Source organism: Centruroides sculpturatus, unplaced genomic scaffold (assembly GCF_000671375.1).
Source record: "Centruroides sculpturatus isolate CEXI.00-Female unplaced genomic scaffold, Cexi_2.0 scaffold68, whole genome shotgun sequence".
Taxonomy (NCBI): domain Eukaryota; kingdom Metazoa; phylum Arthropoda; class Arachnida; order Scorpiones; family Buthidae; genus Centruroides; species Centruroides sculpturatus.
This window is the reverse complement of record NW_019384331.1, coordinates 1,184,105-1,207,939: the sequence shown is the minus strand read 5'-3', so window position 1 is coordinate 1,207,939 and position 23,835 is coordinate 1,184,105. Positions and strand designations below refer to the sequence as shown.

The window sequence follows — 23,835 nt, the reverse complement described above, 5'->3', positions numbered from 1 at the left end:
ATATTAAGAACAGAGTTAGATAGATTAAAGCCAAGACCAGATATGGAAAGGTTAGGGACAGGAGGCCTGATTAACTATATACAAACTTCTGGTATGAACCAGAAGTCACATTATTTCAATTAAAAATTTTTTCCTGAAAGGAGTTAGCAATAGAGTTGTGCCAGTCATCTAACAGAAAAGTATAAGGTATAAGGGAAAAACACTATTAATTTGAGATGGAGAAAATATATTTTAAATTATCAATAGAAATTATTAAAAGCATGATTATAACTTGAAGCCCAGCATTGTGATGATGTCACAATAAATAATTGCTCATTTTTTTAATAATAAATTATGTATAACAGATGTATATCATTCATTAAAACTTCTATTTATAATATTATTTTTTCAGTTTTTATTATGACATTAATCAATCAAAAAAACTAATTTTGCTGTTAAGTGATGATAAATAGATCCAAAACATTTAAAGTGGAGAATAATTGAGGGATGATTAAAAATATTTTAGGAAAAAATTTGTTTATAATTACAAAAATATACTGAGAGACATTTTTATGCTAAGATGGCCATAAATAGTAATCAATGTCAGTAATGACAAAAACAAAATGTGTAGTACTGTACATTACATTTAATAAAACCATTTTTTATAGCTATTTAAAGTTTTTTTTTATAAAAATATGACATTGTGTATGCAGTTATACAACTGACAGCATTGTTGCTTTGTTTCAACCATACAACCAGTGGTGATATTCAGCGGGTTCGCACAAGTTCGGCTGAACCCGTTGTTAACATTTTCAAAGTTTTCCGAACCCGTTGTTAAACACATGTAACATTTCTCAGCGGTTTTGTTTCTTTTAAAAAATATATTAAAATACACGTATTATACTCTGTAACACTACTAAACTAGAGCCTTATACCCCGTCCGCTATGTTCCCCTTGTACGCCGTTCGCATATAACCTCCATCGACCGTTTCAATCTCGACTGAAACGAGATTTAGGCTGCGCACACACTAGGCGTTTTTAAACGCGCGTTTTAAAGAACCAAGAGTTCTACTAAAGCGCCCAAAAAACGCGCGTTTTAAGAAAAATCTATAAACACGCATTTAACGCGCGCTTGGCCAAAAGCGCACGTTTGAGTGTGTACGCCTATGTAGAACTCTTGGTTCTTTAAAACGCGCGTACACACTAGACGTTTAAAAATGCCTAGTGTGTACGCAGCCTTAATCGCGATCGACTCAAGAGAGTTCTTGAAACTAGGTCCAGTCATACGAGGGATCCCACAATCCCACGCGCACGAGAAAATACAAGATGGCTGCGAAACACATGTCGGGCTATCGACAGCGAAATAAAGATGGCTGCGGAAATAAAAAAGATATTGTATTTCGAGAAACGATGACATCTGTCTATTATTATAATAATACCTAATGATAAAATAAATGATTTAGAAAAGTTTTTTCTTGAGAAAAAGTCATAGGGAAAGCAGTTAACTCCTTGGGACTCTAGCAATTGTTGATATTAATGTAATTAAACATAAAAACTACTTAAAACTGAAAAAACGAAAGAAATGCGTTAATTCTGAAAAAAAAGCTTCAGATTTTATTTTCCTTTGTCTGGTCTTTCTGTGAAATCTGACGCTGATGAGTCATTGTTTAAACAGCTAGATGACCTTGAACACAGCTGGAGTTGGATTTCCCGGAACATTCTCATAGAAGTCTCGGGAGGCGATGGGTTTATAGTAGGGTGAATACTAGCTGGCCGTATATTTTTAAAAAATTAAAATTTTTATTGCGATTTTCGACCCCTTGACTTAATTAAACTTATATATAATAAAATCTATTAATTAAAAAAATTTAAAAACTATCGGGGGTCGTTTTTGACATCAGAAACTAGCTTTAAATAACTTTACCGAAGGAAAATTTGTGCACTACAACTTTAGAACGATGAATGAAATTTGATATCAAACTTCCATTAAAAAACAATTAAAAAGCAATTAAGCGTGAATCGTGCGTCATTAAAGGTAAATTAAAATCGAAAAAATTTGGAGACTTAAAAAACATTCCAAAAATCCAAAAAAAAAAAAATTCTTAGAAGGTCTGAATGCCCAAATTTTATGTAACGCTATGTAACTTGCCAGAGATATCTCGGGCTTGGGGTTTAATTTAAAAGAAAAACTTTTCTGCTAGCGAACCCTTTGTTAAATATTTCGAATATCACCACTGCATACAACTATATTGTTTCAACATTTTCCATACAACTACTATTACTTTTTTTTATGGGGCAAGCATTGTACATTTAGTAATAGTCATATTTCATAGGATTAAAAGTCAAAGTATATCTGTATTTTGTTTTTGAACACTTAATATATATAAAATGTTCCAGATGTTAATATAGATTATTTCAACCGATCTGAAAAAAATGTGAAGTATAATCCATATATAAAATGTTGTTTTCAAGACTGCTTAAAAATTGTTCATCCACTTTGTATGTCTTCATATTTTAGTTTATGTTTAACTAACAAGAAAGTTATTCAAGTTTAGTTTCATGGAAATTTACAAGTGCAGGTAATGTTGTTTTACTATATTTTTCAATCATAATATCCTTTGTCTTATAAATTACTATAATTTTGCATGATAACCCACAGCAGCATATAACCTTAAAAACTTGTTAGAATATAAATAAAACCTTCACATAATCAACACACTATATATCCTGCATCTCCAAAGTTTGTTAGAAGCTTACTCTTGTCCAGCTTTGAAGATGACATATCAAACATTTCATTTCCTCCACTTTTATTTCATTTTCATTAGTAGTTCATTGTAAATGTAATTATATATATATAAAACAAAGAAACAATTAGAAAAAGTGGAATGCATGTAGTCTTCAACTTTTGGATAATTCTTTTGTAAATGATACTTAAGGACCCTTAGCTTGCTTTTTGTGCATCAAATTTGTACTTTCGTATATCTTCTAGCCAACAAATGAAAATTTTGAGCTATTATATGATGCCACTGTCAATTTTGGTTTCAATAACATCAAGATCATTTGCAAAAAAAAATATATTTTTTATTATCTTTCATATTTTATTGTGATTTAAATATTATTATTTAAAATATTAAATATTTTTTTGCATATTGTAAAACAACTAAAGCTTTCCTACGTTGATAAGAATTTTAGTTTTTCTTCTATATTCTCTGGGAATGGAACCTTCTTTATAATATAACTCTACTGTTCAACTTTCAGACATATGACTTTTATACAAATTTTTAGGAATACAAAACACCCAAAAGTTGACAACCATCTGTATTTTGAAACATCTCAAACTGCACAAGTATTGAAAACAGAAATGACCTCCAAATGATAAAACTTTATAATTTTTGCTTCATTTCTGCTTTGTTTATCAAATAATAATTTTTTCTAAAATAAATTTTAAAAAATTAAATAGCAAAGGTTTTAATGTTGATATCCTACATAGGGATCTCCAACTTACTATCCCTAAAGAACATTTATCCAGTCTGCATATCTCTTTTTCATTGTATTTTATCAGCAATATTTGAACTTGTTCCAGCATATAAACTTTTGAAAAGTCAACTAGAATTAACAGACCTTGTTAACCCAAACCAGTAGCCTAGTAAATAAAACCACTAAACACTGATAGCTTCAGGTTCATACTTCAACAGGCAGGCCACATGGAGTTTTCTGGGTTTTTATCATGAATAACTCCTGAATAGAGGCAGGGACAATAAGTTCTTCAAGGAAGCACTCCTTGGTAGAAGGCCCATATGTTGCATTGTCTTATCCAATCAATCCTACAACCACCCCAATAGATCTTACCACAAATGATTTTTATAAAACCTATTTAAAGAAAAAAGTTTAGGCAGAGATTTGTAAAAATTTAACAAAGAAAATTTTAAGACTTATAAAGTTTGCACAAGGAATATTTTCTGTTTTTGCTTCTATATACCTATGTGAACTAATCTTTTTGAAAATTAAATATATAAAATCAAAATATCAATCAAACCTTATCTTCCAATGAATGTCTAAAGGAAGTTTTAATATTGAGTGCCACAAAATTTATCCTTAATTTTGATAACATTTTTTCAAAAAAGTAGTTGAAACACATTGATTTGCATTCGTTGTTTATTCAGAAATAAAAAATTCTTGATATTAATCTTTGACTATATCTTTCATACCTCACCGCCTTTTATAGCTCACATAACCCTTCTCAGAAAAAGTTAGATTCCTTTCCTATGATATGGGTTCAAAACTTTACCACTCAACTCTTAATTCTCTGTATAGAACTAACATATAATAAAATTGGCAATTTCTAGATAGTTGCCTAAGAGTCATTATATACAGAAAGGAATTACCAGAAATTTGTCAGTTTTTACGATACAAGTTCAATCTCCTGTATTTCAGCCAACTGTTCTACTACGTTAAAACTTAATCTTTCCTATAAAAAATTAGTAGTAATGACTAGCAACATTGATTAAAGTGTGGATAGATAAGTCAAAAACAAGAACTAAAGGTGAGATAAACACATTTAGTAGATGGTTTCAGAGAAAATCATGATAGTAGACAAATAAGTCTATAGTATGCAAAGAACTTTATGTTTTCCAGAGATAATATTGGTAAGATTACACAAAAGAGTTGAATGAGATCATAAATGCAATTTTAACTTGCATTTATGATCTCATTTAGAACTCTCATCTGTTTCTAAATTGACTTTTAAACATAGAATATACCATAATTTTATGCAGATAACTCGCAAGTTATCTGAAAGAAATTATAATGTATATATGCTGTATTTCCTCAATTCTAATTCATTTTAAATGTTCAAAACAAAAGTTCACCTTACAGTCAAAGGCACTTTTCATTTACTTCAAAACTACAATCAACAGTTATTGAGAAATAAATTATATAGCATATTATGCTCCAGTAACAGATACTTCAGCATTACTCCTAAATGGTTACATCAGTTCAAATGAGCTTTGCTTATGAAAAAGTTTAAATTAAATGTTCATTAACTTTTAAAATGTCATCAAGATAACATTAAAATAGCATTAAAACAAAAGTAATTATAAATGTAAGATAAATGGAAACAAAGCTCAGAAACAAACATTATCCTTATTTCATTGTACTTTTATTTTTTTTTCTAACTGTTACTTAGAATCTTAAAATTAGTTTTATTATTTCAAAATCATGTCTCTTAGAATCAAACAATAAAATTTATTCATTGTTTTAGAATTTAAATAAAGCTTTTTAAAAAAAATATCTTAAATTAACTTTGATCAGAAACGACATCATTTTAATTAGACATGACTATTAGTTAGTTTAATTAATACTCACCATTAACATAGCGTTTAATACTCAAAATAAACTTCACTTTGATTTAATTCTCTAACTAGAATACAAATNAACTAAACTAGAAATTTCAAATAATCTTATCTGTTGAGTGAAATACTATTTCAATACCACTTTTTAATTAATGAATTTATTAATTTAAAAAAAATTAATGAGACTAGGTATGTTGCTATCTATTAATAATAATAATAATAATAATGTTATATAATTGAATAATTTTACAAAAACCAGAAAAGTAGGATGGAACAGGATATGAGTCAATCTCAACTTGAAACTAAGTACACTATGAACAATTATTTTTTGTGGTATTGTCACAATGCCAGGCTGCAATTTTTAATCGTATTTTTAATTTATTTAATTTAAAATATATGCTCTCCACCTCAAATTAGTACTATAGTGTCTTACATCATACTTTTCTTTTAACAATACAGTCATGCCAATCATATAACACCTTTCAGGAGAAAATTTTAAATTGAAATAACATGACTTCCAGTGCATACTGAAGTTCATATATAGTTAATCAGGGCCTCCTGTCCGTAAAGTTTCCATATATTGTATTTCAACTATTTAACTGTTCTCAAGATTAAAGAAAGACTGACAAATAGATGACAGTGGGAATTTATAGGTTACAATTTTTTCAAATTGCAACCCAACTAAACTTATATAAACAGCAACATAAGCATATTGAAAATGTCACATAGTTTTAACTCATTTCACAAAACCATTCAATGAATGAGTTTGTACACATGACATTTTCAACAATCTGAAAAATGCATTTCCAATTATACTAATGAAACATTCAGATCCAAATTACAATCAGAACCAGCACATAAATTGCCAACTGGAAGTTATTTTTGCCCAAATTTCCTCAAAAGAGATGAAATCACATACATACATTACCAAAGGTTACAAATACAAAACTCCATCAATATCCAATTCATAAAAACATGGTTATATCAAATAAAAAACAAATTTATTAATTTATGAATTACTGATTAACTTTTGATTACTTGACTTTTATGGTGCTAATTGAATATTTTTATGATTAATTTATTGCTATAAATTTTGTTATTACAATTTAAAAATTCATAAAAAATTAATTTATTTAAGATTAAAATTTTTAAAAATTCAGCTTCAATTGATAAAGTTAGATTATACAGGAGCTCTCTACTTACAAATGTTCAACTTAAACTTTCAGATTTACAAACAATTTGACCATGTCTAAAATTTAAATTCTGTGCAGATTCTGAAAATATCTCGGTGAAAGTGGAGTGCATTGAAATCGGTCTTCAGCCAGTAATAAAATTTTAATAAATAACTAACGTAGACCAATTTCTATTGTGTATTGTCATTTTTCATTTTTGCACAACTTCTGAGGTTCTATCGATGGTGTTGAAGTTTGTAATGTTGGAGTAACGTTTTTCACTGTTCTTTACAATTTTTATAAACTTACAATTAGTGCTTCAAAAATTTAGTTTTCAACTTATGACAAAACCTCAGGAACCTAACCAGTTCATAAGTAGGAGAGCACCTGTATTTAAGAACTAGTTTGTTATTTTATTGCTTGATGAATATAGTAACCAATAATTTTCTTTTTAGTACTTTTTTGTTTAAAGAATTTTTTAATCTAAGATTTTTCAAAATCTGAGAGAATCAGCATTTAAATTCAAGAATTAATGAAGATAATCCTTTCACAGAATTTGATATTGCATCTTCATATAGTTATCTCAAAATCCTATATGCAATTTCTAATAATATATCATCTGAAAATCACTGTCATATTAAAAATTAAATTTTTAAAATTTTACCTCAGCAAAGAAATCTTCCATAAATCCTGACCCATGACTATCTTCCACAGTAACTGTCACCTCATCATCTCCTTGAGCCTAAAAAAATAAGTTAAAATAAATAGTTTTAACTTATGTACAGTATAATATATATCATATTACATTTGATGTATTCTATGATTCTATAATGTAATATAGAATCTTAATTTATAATTAGTCTATTGTTAGTTTATTAATAATGCCAAGTCTTATTGAACAGATCGGCTTGTTCTTTGTTTAGACAGTTACCATGTCCAGTCCTTAATATTAAATTTACAATGTATAATAATTCAAATTTTTATTTGATATATAATAGTTTACCTATTTCTTATAAATGAAATTTAAGATAAAGATATCAGAACACATCCAGTATCACAGAGTTATAGTTACAAGTCAGTGGGGCATATCCCCATTAGTATCTTAGCTTATCTTTGTATAAATGAAAAAAAGCTCTGTGAATACAAAAGTAAATGAAAATGTGAACATGAACTACACAACTTTATATCAGTTAAGTCACCTCAACTCAATTAATATTATACTGTTTGATGATATTTAAACTAAAAATCAATAAATCTCCAAAGCAAAGTTTAGTTTATTATAAAAACAAATCCTATGTCCTAGTACTTTCAAACTAAAGAGCAAAAAATACAAGGATATTGTTAAGAATGTGTTTTTATGATAGACTAAAACTGAATTTTATACTGTAATTTGATATTTTATTTTCAATACATGGCTTACATAAAACAGTATTTAGTGCAATACAAAATTTATTGTACTAAAATATTATATGAGATATTTATATAAATTAAGTCTTTAGTTAAAATTTATTTAACAAATTATTGCAAGCAAAATAAAATACTTTTTGCTAATTTGTGTATTTAAAATTTAATCTATTCCTGAATATAATGAAGTGGTAATTTCTAATGTTAAATTAATTTATTCAATACAGTTTCCATTAAATTATATCAAATTTTGTTGTTTCTTTTCTTTCCTTATTTTTTAGCCATTTATATATTAAAATAAAATGAAAATTCAAGAAGTATATAAAACTTATTTTAATTGTTTATAAAACTCCAAAAAATTAAGTACATCAAATACATAGTCACATCAGCAAAAAATTTGTAAGACAGCCTATTAGTTTTATAACAACACAGATTAATATTTAAACATTAAAAACAAATTTCCAGAACTTAAACCATAATTTTCTTGGAATTCAAGCTATGATTGATCAGCATGAAATCATTAAATATAAGCAACTCAAGCTTTCAAGCTTTTTGGTTTATCTTTGTAGATAAAATTATTAAATTATTGATACTTGGAAAATGTTTTGGAGGGGGAAACATTTTGGAGAAATTTATACCCCTAAAGATGAGCCAGGAAAGCTTGAAACTACAGTATTTTAAATATTTCGACTTAACTCTGATATAGCATAATTTTTTTTTATTAGAGAATTTGTTAGATAAAACAAAAATATTGCTAATTAATAACATCATTATAACATAATGATGTTATAATGATGTTATTACATAACATAAAGTCATCATCTGTGTGTATGAAACTATGAATTCCTTAAAACTCCTGCAATTTTTGTCCAATCCAGATGAAATTTTGATTATATTCAATTTATGTCCTAAGGGAAAGTATAGACTACTTATTTTGCATAAATATTAGCTATAGAATAAACATTTTATCAATTTCAGCTCGATGATCGCACTTACATTGCAGTGATGTCAGCGACCTCATTTAGTTCATGCTTGATGACAGAATTTCCCTTAAGTTTCATTTTTAAATATTTTGACAAATGGTATATTTTAAAAACTTACTTCATTAAATTAAAATTTAAACTTTAAAAAAAGATAACCGCATCATGTTACTTCAACAACAATTACAAAAAAAACTTTTTATAGTGACCACATGACATTCTATTATCCAATCAGAAGTAACAATCTAACGAGCCTACTATTTATAATGTATTATTGCACATTAACTATACTTTGATGGGCAGTATAGGCTACTTAATTTGTAGAAACATTAGCTACTCTTCTTGAATTTCTTGAAATCAGGGGTCATATTCTGGTCACCGTCTCTGATCTCGTCTCTCACAAGCCGGTCGCTGATTGGCTAATCATTTGGATTAGCCAATCAGAGACCGTCTTGTGAGAGACAAGAGACCAGAGACGGTGACCAGAATATGGCCCCAGTACTCTTCTGAATTCTTCAATCTCTACTTTCTATGAGAAAGTAGAGATTGAATAAATGCTGGCAGGGAAATTTCTAATATTTAGTAATGATAATAAACCAATACTTTCCAAGAATTTTACTTTCAAAATGAAGAAAAATATCAATTAAATATGCAACAATGCATACAAATTTCTAGTTATTTACAAATTCGTACAACAATTTATTATAAAATAACAAATTAACACATCCTTCTTACAATAATCCTCATTTATGTAATAGCAATTTTTTAATAAATTAATTTTTAAATATTTAAAATATGTAAAGGTCATAATTTTGATGCAAGAAAAACATTATTTCTGCCATTATCAATAATTTTAAGATGAATCGGCAATATTAAAAGTGAATTTTAAAACTTACTAGAATTTCGTATTGTTGTTGATGATGATACTTTATACTGCATTTTGTTTTCTGTAATATTAATTTTAGAAAATGTAAAATTAACTAAAATAACAAAAAATTCTTATAAACTATTTTTTAAAGTTAATCATTGATTTAGGAGACTAAAGTGGTATAAACATTGTTTCACGGATATTACAAAAAATTCATTTTTTCTATAGTAAAACATATGTATGAAAAACTAAATTACTTATAAATTCAGTATTTTAGAATGCATAAATACATCATTTTTGATGATACCTACAGTAAAAATAAACAATTCTATATTACAAATATTCTTACATTTGTATACTGGCTGATGCTGAAAGACTAAACAGAAAAAAATAATAATAAACACTTGAAAGAAATTTATTTGTGTTGTATTCAAATTCAGCACACCATATAATAAAATAGCAGCAAAATTACCACATTAAAGTATGTCCCAGTTGTAGAAAAGAATTTTCAGAGAGAAAAACTGATTAATAAATGCAGCTAAAAAACTATTAAAAAGTAAAAATGTAAATAATGCATTTTAAATAAAGCATAATAGGAAATATAAAACAAATAGGAAATGACTATCAAATTTTCACTGCACACATTCTGAATTTAAGACATATCCTGATTTTAAGCTCAGAAATAGGCAAGGAAGAAAAATAAAAGAAATGAAAAGTAAATGATGAAAGTTGGTTAAAAATTCATTTCACTTTCCTATTGCCTACACGTAAGTTATATATGTACAGTACAATTTAGTCTTAATTCAGTATGTCAAACTTTTTTTTATTGTTTGTCATTTTATCCAATTTTAAACAATTCCAAGTAATTAAAAAAAAGTTAATATATACAATTACTTGTACTTCAATTGGTTGCTTTTCATATAATGCTTTTAAATAGTGTTACCACCCATCTGGTTTTCACCTGGACAATCTGGGAATCAACTCACTGTTTGGGTGAACTATTAATTTTGTCCGGGAATATCGTGCGCAACCTGACTTTTTTTTTTGGGGTGCTTGTACAATTCATATTCGTACACATCTCCAATACCCAATACAGCTGAGTCATCTGTAGTTGCTTTTTCTTAATTTACTTATGTTAATCCTACCCAAGTCTCCCTAACTGTAACTGATTTAGAACCACCATGCACTGCACATTATTCTTCGCATTGCAAAATGACATTGTGCATGCGTCAGGAACTTCTGTTTGAACAAACCTCATCTGCCATACAGGTCAGCAATTTTGAAAAGGTGGCAACACTACTTTTAAATGTGAAAAATATGAATTAAATTGTACAAAACTAATGCTAATTTAGTATTTTCAACAACTTGAAAAACTAAAAATTTAATTTATTAATAAATTTAAAACTAAATTCAATATTAAACACACTTTTCGAAAAGATCCTCAAAATATACTGTACTGTACATACAATTCAACTCAATTCTCAGAACCAAACACATTTCAGAAAACAAGTTTCCCAGCTATATGAAAATCATTAAGAGTCCACAAGATTCTAAATAAAGACAGAAACAAGTGGTCGCTTTACTAATAGTACTAATTTGATGTCTTCTTTCAATATTTATTTCTAGTGTTGATCTCCAATGACAGACTTATATCTTAAATTGAAACTACTTGGTTTTCTAAAGTTTTCATTTCAAGAAAAGCAGCTTGGATTTTATTTTTTCAGAAGAGAAAAATAAATATAGACAATCTCTGATTTCCAGACAATACATTCCTAAAATATTGGGTTGTTCGGAAAGTAAGTTCATTTTTTTTCCGTGGAAAAAAACGCAATATTCTTATAATAAATATGACCATTTTGGTCAAATACCTGTTGTCATCGTTTCTGGTAGTAGCACGATTTCACATTCATAAAAGTTTTGATCGTTGCTTACAAAAAACCGATCCAAGTGATTTTTGACATTGTCATTTCGAGTAAATGTCTTACAGTTAAAAAAAATTGTATAGACTGGAACAAGTAATAATCGGAGTGTACTCGATCTGGCAAATATGGTTGGTTTGATAGCATGTCCCATCTAAGTTATAACAGTTTCTGACGAGTTACCAAACTTGTGTGAAATTTGACATTATTGTGGTAAAACACTACACCTGTTTTTTTTATCAATTCTGGCTGGCTTTTTCTGTTTGATGATATTATGCAATTTGTTTACTCGAATGCAGTACACTTTCGAATCAATTGTTAAATTTTCTGAGTAAAAGCTCCAAAAAAAATTTCCTTAAAATCCCACCAAATAGAACATTTCTCTTTAAGAACTCGTGGAATTCATGTATCGAGCTTTGAAACGAAACCAATTTGTTTCAAGTACTCATAAACAGTTCAATTTGACAAATTTAATCTCTTAGTGATTTCACGTGTTGTTATTCCGCAGTTTGCTTCAATCGGTACTGTTATTTTGTTTTCATTGACTTCAATTGGCCATCCATAACGTGGTGCATCTTCAATACTGAAATTGCGAGAATGAAATTTTGTAAACCAGTTTTGGCACTGTCGTTCTGTCAACACATCTCCACCATACATGTCACACGATTTTTTTCTTGCTTCAACGGCGTTTTTATTTTTTTGGTAATAAAAAAGCAAAATATGCCGAAGATGCTGCTTTTGATCTTCCATATTTGATGGGACACAAAAAATAAACAATTGCACGAAATCAAACAAAATTTTTTACAAATAAGCCATAATATGCTAGCTGTCAAAATATATAATGATAATACGGTTTAGAACGAAAATGGCGGGAAAAATACCACTAATCCGTCTAGTGGTAAAAAAACGAACTTACTTTCCGAACAACCCAATATATACAGTCAAACAATAGAATAGCATGTTGTAAAGAGAGCTGTTTACTTTTAAAATTATAAAATCTTACATTAAGATAGGAAATTTTTACTTTTTACAATATGTTATAATGTATAAAACATTAAAACATTCAAATAATATATTAAACAGAAAACAAACTTGTAAAAAGTAATGTTTAAAAATGGTTTTGATGCTACTAAAATAAGAACAGGAAGAATAAATAACACCATTGCATAACTCAAAATTTTTGTCAGCTGAAAATGTACAGCACTATGAATTTCAGTTGGGAAAAGATTTACAAATAATAAAGTACAGTATTATGTAAGAACAAATTATTTGAAAGCAAAAAGTCTAATCTGAAAGTAAAGACCACCTATATTATTGAATTAAAAGAAATCTATTCCTCCTTTTATCTAAAAGAGTATTTAATATATGTGTATGATAATTTTTAATCATGCATAATTTTAATAATTAAAAACATTTTATTCATACATTATTACAATGAATTCAAAAATTTTGTATCGCAGAATTAAATTCTTATTAGATAATGAATACTTAAATATTCAAATAATTTAAAAATTATGAATAAAGATTTTTTTATATTTTTCTTTCTCTATTACTATTATTCTTCATACTGATCAGCAGTTATCTCAATAGAACACACAAACTACATTTGACCTTCTCTGCCTTGAGGCAATGTCTCTATCACACCTATCATACATTGGCCAGATCCATGATGGAGGCAGCAGATTGGTGAGGGATGTGATTCAGTATATCCAAGTCACCCATAAAAATTTGAGGTTCTGATCTGAAGTAGAATCCCCATAATAGCAGGTCTGCTTTGGGTGTTTTGCCATTAACATCAAAATTAATAAGTAATACTTGATTAAAATAAATAATAATCAAGCATTTCCTAGGTAACAATTATTTAAAATAAAATTAATAATTAGATAATTTTTATATTCAGTTGAATAAACAAACATATATTCTAACTATTCAACTTTTAAAATAGTTTTTTTCATTGTTACTTTATATGCAGAAGTCATTCATATCATTAATCAATTCTTTCAAAAAGTTAAACATTTCTACAAAAGCATTCATTTTCTAAAGAGCACTTTCACTGCTGTTACTAAAATAGCAAACATTTTTCCTTGACAACAATTCAAACTACAATTTGAAAAGCTTTGTTAAATTATACAAGAAGGAAAAATACCAGCTATTTTATTAAAACATTTGTTATAATTTTAGTTTGTATGTGTTATTTCCTATAAAAACATGTAAGACATTATAACTGATTCATCATTTAAATTTATTTAACCTTCCTTTAGATTATTAATTAAAAATAAAAATAGCACACTTATCATTAGATACTATTTCTATTTTTAATTGATTTAACAGTTTTTACTTAATTTCAGCAACTAATCTTTCTTAATTATATATTTTATTAGTTACAAAAATTGTAAATAAATTCTAAAATGTCTAAAATTCAATTTAAACCACTTTTCTTGAGTAACATTTACAAAACTTAATACTTCAAGCTATACACTCCTAACGATGGACCATGCAGCCTTATAGGACCGAATTCTCCAATTTTGCTCTACAGAAAGCAATTTGAATTTGTTTCATATTTGAGAAATTTCTTAATAAGTGTTACCTACAGAATTATGAATATAAGTCAATTTGTATTTCTATACAAACTGACACAGTTCAATAATTTGATATTAAAATTAATCATATAAAATTTGAAAATGTAATAATCAAGTTCATACTTTATAAACTCAATTTTCAGATCTCTTGCTTAGAATAATATATATTAAGAATTTTCCACAGATTAAATTCCTTAAATTTCAAACATTCAAAAGAAATTTTTATCTTAAAACTTGAAATTATGATAATTTTTTTTTGTTTTCTAAATCAAATACTGTATTTTGAAATTTTTGAATAGCTTTTTTTCCACCTTTCATTATTATTAAAAAAATATTTATTTACATATTTTAATATGTTTAACAACAATCTAATATGATGACAGATTTCAAATTGCCCCAAAACATCCCACACAAGTGTGTAATTCAACTGTTAAATTCAAAAGTTGTTTAAAGCATTTAAAATAGATTTTGAAATATAATTAATTTTTTGTAAAGTTACTTTTAATTTTCCAAACTTAACTATGCCATAAATTAGTCACCTAATGCTGTGTTCAGAAATTTTGCTTGATATAATTTCGAAGATTAATAGCATTACCAGTTAGTAACTTCATTGCATAATTTGATATTGATAAAATGTTGGTCAATGAAATAAATGACAACAAAATGATAAATTATTAAATAATTATAATGTTTTTACTTCATTATATTTTATTCATAGTAAATTAATTTTATTAAGCAGAACTTATTCAAACCAAACAACCAGATTATTTATAATGTTAAATTCAATAAAATTAATACAAAATTTAGTATCAAATGCCTCCATTTTGTACAGTACATAATTTAATTACAGAAATTAAATTTTATACTAATAAATAATCAATATTTTTATATTATCTTAAATTGAATTAAGAAATTTGGTATTGAATATTAGAGTAATCTGTAAATAATCTAGCTATTTGATTTATTTTTGAATTAAACGTGTTAACACAGTTCTTGCTATAGTTTAACTTTTCATTCATTTATTCAAAATATTCTAGAAAATATTTCACTAATTATTAACTTAAAATATTAAATGATCAAAGTTTTGACACTATCTTACAAAATCCAAACAATTTATAATCAGAACTACAACATGCTTTATTTATTTATTTAGTATAGTACATATATAGATGTCAATAATCAAAAACTAACAGACTTCCAAAGTATTTTAATATCCATCTTCAAAAACATTAATGTGTAAAGCTATTATGAAAATCTATTTTTATCATATATTCACAAATAATCGAACTATGTGGACTATAATAAAGCAAGTTAAAGTTCAAAATAAAATTTTATGGCTGCTAGACAACCAGGCTCCTGTCAAATTGTTTAGTAATTATTTAGCCTTAATAGCCTGATCCTGATAATTACTTCAAATGTCAGATGAGCATCAGGTTAGTTGTATTTATTATACAAAACTTATATTTATTTTCATTGAGAATGTTTTTATTTAAATTGATATACTTCTGTATTTATAGTAGAATGAGATTATATAATAGAGAATTCATTTAACATAGCCTGTCAATAAACTTAAAGCCATTAGAATTAATACATCATAGACAAAAATAAAATTTTCTTTCCAAGACACTATCCAAATATTTGCACAATCCAATATCATTACAATATAAAAGACTTATAAAACTTATGATGGCAACAATTAACTTATAATTTTATTAATGTCACAATAATTATGATTAAAAACAAATTAATAATTATGATAGTTTCTTACAAGAAAGTCTGCCAAAGTTATATGGCTGATCTCAATGTTGTCAACTATGAAATGGTCTTAATCAGCAGAGAATAGAAGGTAAAATCTTAGTCAAATAACAAGAAACAAGAGCAAATTCAAACTTAAAGCCTCAAGGCATTACAGACTCCCATTGTATAACCAAATATCAACTATTAAATTTTCAAATGCAATTAAGTTAATGATAATATGATAAATGATAATACAGCATTATTTTACAGCATATCTAAGTCAAATTACATAGTATCATTAGTTTAATTAGAGTACAAAAATCTGGCAGTTGATATTTGGCTATTAATATATCAGGCTTGGTTATTGTTTATATCTACTATATAATCATCCAAGTAAGTGGCATCACTAATAATTTTGACAAATGAGTCACTAAATTATTTATCAGATTATATAAAGGCTAATTTAATTCATTTAGCAATACTAATTCAATTGGTAGTTGTATACATTTGTTGTTAACAAATAAAATTAACAACATTGTTATACATTGTTAATTTTATAACTAAATAATCAATTTTTATATAAAAATCTATTAATTGTTATATACATTATAAAATAAATACCACTTCTTTTTGAATCAAAATTCTAATACTTTTCACATATTGAAATAATTATGACTAATAAAATTAAATTCAATCTGCACTTCTTTATCTCTGATAATAGAAATATATAAAAATGTAAAAAGTGAACTAATTGTTTAAAAAATTTTGAATTTCATTAAACATAGTTTATATATGCTGCCATTATGATACCAAATACATTGTCAAATCGACTATTATCAGATTTGTAAGTCAAACAGTTAGAAAAGAATACAGTACTAACAATAAAATGACTACAAAAAAGAGTTAAAGAATGACTAATAGATTTCTAATATCAAAACCATAAAAAACAGTGAAGCTGATACAATGCTGATCAACTTCTTGATAAAAAAGTGTTTTGGCGTGAGTTTTTATTTATTTATCTATTTCTATAATGCTGATCAACTTATCTTGTGAAAAAAAAAAGTATCTTATCAAGGTGGCAAAATTTGATGTCAGGAATTATCACTCGCTATCTATGCAATCATTCAGCTCGAAATCTTCCATCTTATGCTATATAAAATTAGTAGTATTTTTTTAAAATATATCCTATTTTATTTTAAAATATTGCTATTGTTAACATTAATCAAACCAATTGTTGAACATAAAAAAGAAATAAAATATAATTTTCAAAACTTTAATAATGATGGTGTAAAGACGTAGATATGAGGTCTCCAACAGTCCCCTTGTGAATATTTTTAAACTATCCACAGCAAAAGTTATGGCCCATCACTTCCACACACATTTGCATTTACAATATAGTGATGCAGAAAAATACTTTCATGAGATGATTGTGAATAAATAAGAATTTTTCAGGATTATATTGTATCAAGTATCAAAATTGTAACCATTGAAAGTGTGTTTAAAAAAGTTTGATTTGTACATTGCCAAACTGTAAATATTTCTGAAAAGGCAACAATATATTTAATAAGAATCTATATCCACATCAGTTGGAAAAATGTCATTGGAAAGAACAAAGAACTTTGGATTAAACAATACTGATCTAATTTTTTAACCTGTTTCAAGATCTGTAATCACAATCAATACAATTGTGAATGTATGAGAAATGACCCATAATCAAACAGTTTAACTAGACTATGCATGCTGCAATCAAACTAAACGTTCTACATTTGTAAGCTTATAAAAATCACATTGTGTGTTCTAAATACAATTATGCATTAAATTAAGCCCAAATTATAAATTAATCAAATTATAATAATTGTTCAGATGAATCAAGTAATATCATTTATTCTAAATGTAATTTTAAAATTAAATTTAACCATAGATGACTGTATTTTGTTAACTTAAAAGCTGCAAGTTGCAACCTAGCCAGGTTTCTATATCCATTGTTCCCAAATGTCTTGTAAGTTATGAAAAGTGATAGTTTTGTTTTTATTTCATAACAATAATCATAAATTCTACCAATTCATAAATGACTGTGCTACAAAATATACCATACTCCCTCCACTTATGTGAGTAATTGGTTTCACAAAAGTAACACACAAATGAAAAGTGCAAAAATAGAGCCAAGGAAAATTGTTCCACATTCTCAAACACAGTACTTTACTCTTACTGGGGTAGAAAACTTTTAAAATTTTTTAAATATACATCTATATAAGAGGTTATTGATCATGAAAAACATATTTTTTGATGTAATCATCTATTTCCATAAAGTTGATTACTTAAACTTTTAAAATTTTTCAACTGCATTAAAGTAAATTTGTATAAACAGAAAGATTACTGTATAGGGCAAACAGATAGTTATTGGCACATATCAGAAAAACCTGTGGAAATTTTGCTATCTACTGACAACAAAAACTTGTATAATACTGTCATGCAATATTTCCAGAATAGCTTTTATAGAACTCTTATTAAAGAGATGTAAATCTGAAATGGGCAATTACAATACCATTTATCCTATCAACAATTAAAAAATATAAAATATTGTTACACTGAATGCTGCAATTATGTGGATGCCAACAGGAAAACAATTGTATATCCATGAATAAAATTCAAATTTTCCAACTGACCATTTTATATTAAGTTATATTACATTGTTGATTCAAAACATACCTTAAATGTGTAGATACTATATTTAATAATTAGTAAATTATTCGTTATTAATTAGTAAATAATTAGTAAAATATATAGCATCACTATTATATATCTACAATTAAATTTTAATAAACTTTTATGATCGCTTACATCTGTATTTTAAATGAATTAAACCAGTTATTCAAGTTAATCCAAATTTATATTTATTCCTACAAATAAAAATGATTATTCCTTTGAAAATTAAAATGTATTTCATATACATTAAAATATAATACATAAATTTATTTAAATTCATCAAAAATAATTTTATTTTGAATATTTAAACAGATAATATCCAATTCCAAGACTTTTCAACTCTTATTAATTAATAGTAGCTAGGAGCAATCTCACAGAGCAATTAAGACATAGTATTAACTATACTACCACCTTTTTTTTTCAGGTTGATAACTTAGATTTGGTCATTTCTGTATAAACTTCTCTCCCCATCCTATATTACAAAAAGATGTCTTTTCATGTGTAGAATATACAAATATGTAGCAATAATAATAAAAGTTATGCTTTCCATTTAATAGCGAAAAAAACACTCGTGTATTTTATGATCTTTCTACAAATTTACATAAAAAATGCAAATATAAACATAAAAAATCAAGTTAGATATGGAAATCTAAAAATTATACATAATTTATTTCTATAAAAAACATGAAAATATATGTATAAAATAAGTGCTAATGGCAAAAGCAAAAATAAAATATATATATACTTATATAAGTATGTTTTAAATTAAGAAAATAAAATTGAAAAAACTTCTTTATTATTCTTTAATATTCATAGTATCCTAGTAAAAAAATATTCTGATTTAAATAAAAAAAAAATACAAAGTTACTACAAAAAAAAATTATTTAATGTCAAACTTAACAGTGCATAAAATCACATAATTCATACATCTACAATAGGCCACATTATATTTACCAAATTATTATACTATAAAAAGTTATTGTAAATAAGAAATTTTAATTGACTATTACCAAAAACTAATACTACCACCAAGCTAATAGTTTATATCAGACATGCAAAATGTGTAAGTATCAATAATTACATGCATCACAATTATCTACTACTTATATACAGGTTATCATCTTGCAACAACACGACAGATGTTTAAAAGGATATGAGCAATACGACAGAGAAGAGATTTAGATAAAATGCTAAAAAATTTGCTGGTAATTGTATTTGATTTTTTTATTTATTTAATTTCTCAATTATAATGAAAAATATTCCAAATCTAAGTTTATATTTATACAAATGTTTCATATTTTTAAAAGCTAATAATTTTCTTTTTTTTTTTTTTATCAGAACTTTTATCAAGCACCATAAAAACATTAACGGTAATAAAACTGACAATGTGTTAAGTATTTTAAGATTCCAATATCACATAAAATGTCAAATCCACAATATTTCATAATACTATTTTTCAAATTATATAAATGTTTCATCAAATAATACATTGTACGATACAGAGAAATCTTATATAATGTCAACTCTTACATTTATATAAGATCATTTACTTTTAAAGTAGACTGAAATAAATTTTCCTATAGATAATTTAATCAAAAATATGAATCAGTGTTTGATTATATTTTTAATTAAATAATTTTATTTGTTAAGTCTATCAAAGAAAAACTTCCTTATCAGAAAATATGAATTTATAATATTGATAATTAGAGAACTTTAAAACACTCCTAAGAGAAAATGCATATAAATTTGTATATACATTTTATGCGTGTATAGAATATATGTAATTATTATATATTATATGATATATCACATAGTAGAAAGGTATATCTCTAAAGCAGGGCCATGCAGATTTTCTCAGTACGATGAAAGTCTTTGAAATGCCACCCCTTAAATGCCGCTCCCTTACGGTGCCACCCAATGCGGTCACCTCTCCGTATCATGGCACGGCCCTGCTTGAAAGGGCCATATGTAGGCCATTTCTTCTTTTGACTTTTTTATTCCTATGGGTATGGTCTACAGCTCTGGTAAGGGCCCAACCTTATCAGGGCTGCAAATTTGAAAGCTGCAATTTTACCATGTCCTAAAGCTAACTTCAACCAAATGAAATATACAAATTAGTTTAAATTTAAATAAATTTAGGAAAATAAAAACTTATAAATCTACATATTTATAATTTTTAATTAATTATTTAAACATTTTTGCTTCCTTTCATTCAAAAATAAACTTTGATTATCAACGGAAATAGAGATTTAATTGGTAAAAATGAGAAATTTAGTAAGAAAAAACTTCATTTTTTATGTAAAATTGCGCCTTAAATACTATTTAACCTTAATTTTACGTTCTTAAGCATAATATAATTTGAAAATTGCATTTATAAATCATTCCCTTCCCTTCCTATAATATTAAAATGTATACAAAACGTTGGCTTACCGCTTTGAGTGCGGCTAAACGATCTTTGGTCATATTTTATGTTATAATATATTCCTTCGTATTCATATAACTTATTAATATCATCACTAACGGTTATACAGCACTACTTTAAAGTATACTTTCTCCTAAATTCAAATTAACACCTCTGTCATCGATCATCAGACACATCCAACTTTTCTTCCTCTCATTTTCGATCGAAGCGTCCTCTGCCGATTTAAAATGTTTAATAATCTCATATTTTATTTATTTTTTAATTAATTAATTGCTTTTAATAAATAATGTAAAGTTAAATGCTAGAATGTTTTTTTTCCTAATAAATTTTTAAGCTATTTAATAATATATTAATCTTTTTAACGTTTTAATAGCTTTCCTAAAGTATTATATCAAATGATTATAGTATTTTAATTTTTAAATTTAAATTTATAATTGCTGAAGTATTTTAAGTTTATTGTTATTTATTACATTTTTATGAAAATGTATTACAATAAAATTTTTATAATTTATAAGATCAATCAAAATTCTAAATTTATTTAATTTATTTAACTGAAAATAAAGAATGAGGCCCGATGTATCGCGGACAGACCACCCATGGCTCACCTGTGACCGAGTGGATTAAACCACTGAATACTGATAGTTGGTCGTGGGTTTGCACCTTGCAGAGTAGTTTTTCGGATTTTTCTACATGTTTGTAATACTTAAATAAAAGGCAGTTTCCCATAAAAGACCTACTGGGAAGGCATACCTCCTCGGCAGATCGCCCACGTGTGGCGTTGCCGTAACCAAATAAGCCAACTAGGCCCATTCGTAAAAACTTTTTTAAGTTCCTGACCCTAATTTGAACCTAGTATAGCAGCCATCTCCTCGGTCATCCGGTTTAACATCTATTAATACAAACACAGCTCGTTTACAAGAAAACAGTTATGATACAAACGTAAGAACTCAAAATAATCTTAAGGTTCTGATAATGAAGGTTTTGAACAGTTGCAGTCATTGGAGATTATCCCTGAACTAATAAATGTTCATATTAATAATATATTTAGTACTTTTACCTGCTTGTTACAATTTTTGGCTTCTAAAGCAGATTTTTATTTTGAAAATATCTCTTAAATCGAGTTTACTTGAGAACAATACAGAAAAACTTCTGTTGATAACCAGACTATTGAATATAAGTATGAATTTATAAATCTTGTGGAATGGATCATTGTTTACAGTGATCATAACACATTGAAAATTTTTTGTCTCGGGCTTCCGAAATAGGATTTCCAAAAATTTCAGGTAGAGATGAACATTATACGGACAGTTTTGACATTCAAATACGCAAGGCCATTAATCAAGAATTGCATTCCGTTTCTGTCTTTATTCGCAATACTGGGAATAGAAACGGAAACGGAATGATTCGTTGTACTTAAATAATCACAGATTTTTGCAGGATCTACTAGCTCCACTGAACGTTTTATTTTCGTTGTGCCAATATTATCAACGTATGTGCACAACACTGCTTTTACACAAAAGTTGCACACACTTTTACATAAAATTACACAAAATCCATACAGTGATATAATCGCAATGCTTGTGATGTTGTATAACTGTTTTGTTTTCACATGTTACTATCGTTATTGCAAAATATTATTTTTTAGGTCTTTTCGTCCTGTGAGCTCTAAGAGGGCTATGTAAAACAGTTATTCATTTAACTGCATGCCTTATTTTAAGTGTGAAGAACTGTAAATTTAAAATACAAGCCTTCTTTTAATTGTTATATACTGTATATATAGGGAGAGACTGGTACCTGGTACTCAGTGAGACAATGCGGCTTACTTCAAATTTATGCGGTTTTGAAGAACCAATTTATCTTCAAGATAACTGTTATAATTGCACCCATACACAGTTAAAATTATTTTTATAAGGATAGAAACTTTCACAGTAAGTAAGATTTCTTTTGTTTGTAAATCTTCAAAGTAAATATTTGGAGTACAACTTCAGTGCTATAAAATATACTGACGACTAAAACTTCTGTTTCATGTGATATATCAGTAAAAGTATGATTTTTAAGCTGTCTTTTCGCTCATGAAACTGCTTTTTCAGTGTTGCGGGATTAGACATATACCACTTTATACTGTCTTCTACAAGAAGTCATATTTCATCGAAGTATTTCAGAGTTTTTCTAAAGCGACAGCCAAGAAATCAAACAGGACTACCAGAAGGAAAAAAAGGACAAAGTGTGATCATGATTGACACTCCAATAAAAACAAGAAATCTGTAAGGCTATGGAGCAAAAGTAACAACGTAATAATCAAACGAGAAAAGTGCTTACAGCAGATTCTTAATTAATAGGTCTAGTTCCAATAGTAGTGACACTGATTATCTTATACAGAAATCAAACAGTGATTTTGTTCCTCTTCCACTGCAATCAGATTTCTTTGGGGAACTAGATGGAGATCCTAAGGAAGAAGACTACGAGTTTCCTGTACAAGATACATTATTTTGGAAAAATAACCAAAGGAAATGATAATACAGGCATACCTCGACTTACGTCGGTTTCGAGTTACGTCGTTCCCGATTATACGTCGCTTGTTAAAAAAGTATATGGAAAAATAAAAATCAAGTTTAAGTCATTTTATTCGACTTTACGTCTGTCCGCCACAAATATTGAAGTCGTAATATCACTAGATAAACGTTTAAAGCACATAAAATCATATTAAAATATATACAA

The 23,835-nt window shown here is 26.9% G+C and overlaps 1 protein-coding gene across 4 annotated transcripts in view; it reads right to left on the bottom strand.

The window, feature by feature from the left end:
- LOC111630201 (syntaxin-1A-like) overlaps nt 1–21,334 on the bottom strand; it is a 42,897-nt gene extending 21,563 nt beyond the window's left edge. For 2 of the 4 annotated variants that reach the window (XM_023374267.1, XM_023374274.1), the window contains exons 1-3: nt 21,126–21,334; nt 9,783–9,833; nt 7,167–7,244 (exon numbers count right to left, since the gene is read on the bottom strand). In XM_023374267.1, the coding sequence (XP_023230035.1) occupies nt 7,167–7,244; nt 9,783–9,833; nt 21,126–21,158 (162 nt within the window). In that variant the 5' untranslated portion in view covers nt 21,159–21,334. Of the gene's footprint in view, nt 1–7,166; nt 7,245–9,782; nt 9,834–16,020; nt 16,089–21,125 lie in introns of those variants that run through there. The other 2 variants (XM_023374289.1, XM_023374281.1) reach the window with 2 other exon arrangements.
- Between the last annotated feature and the right edge of the window lie 2,501 nt (nt 21,335–23,835).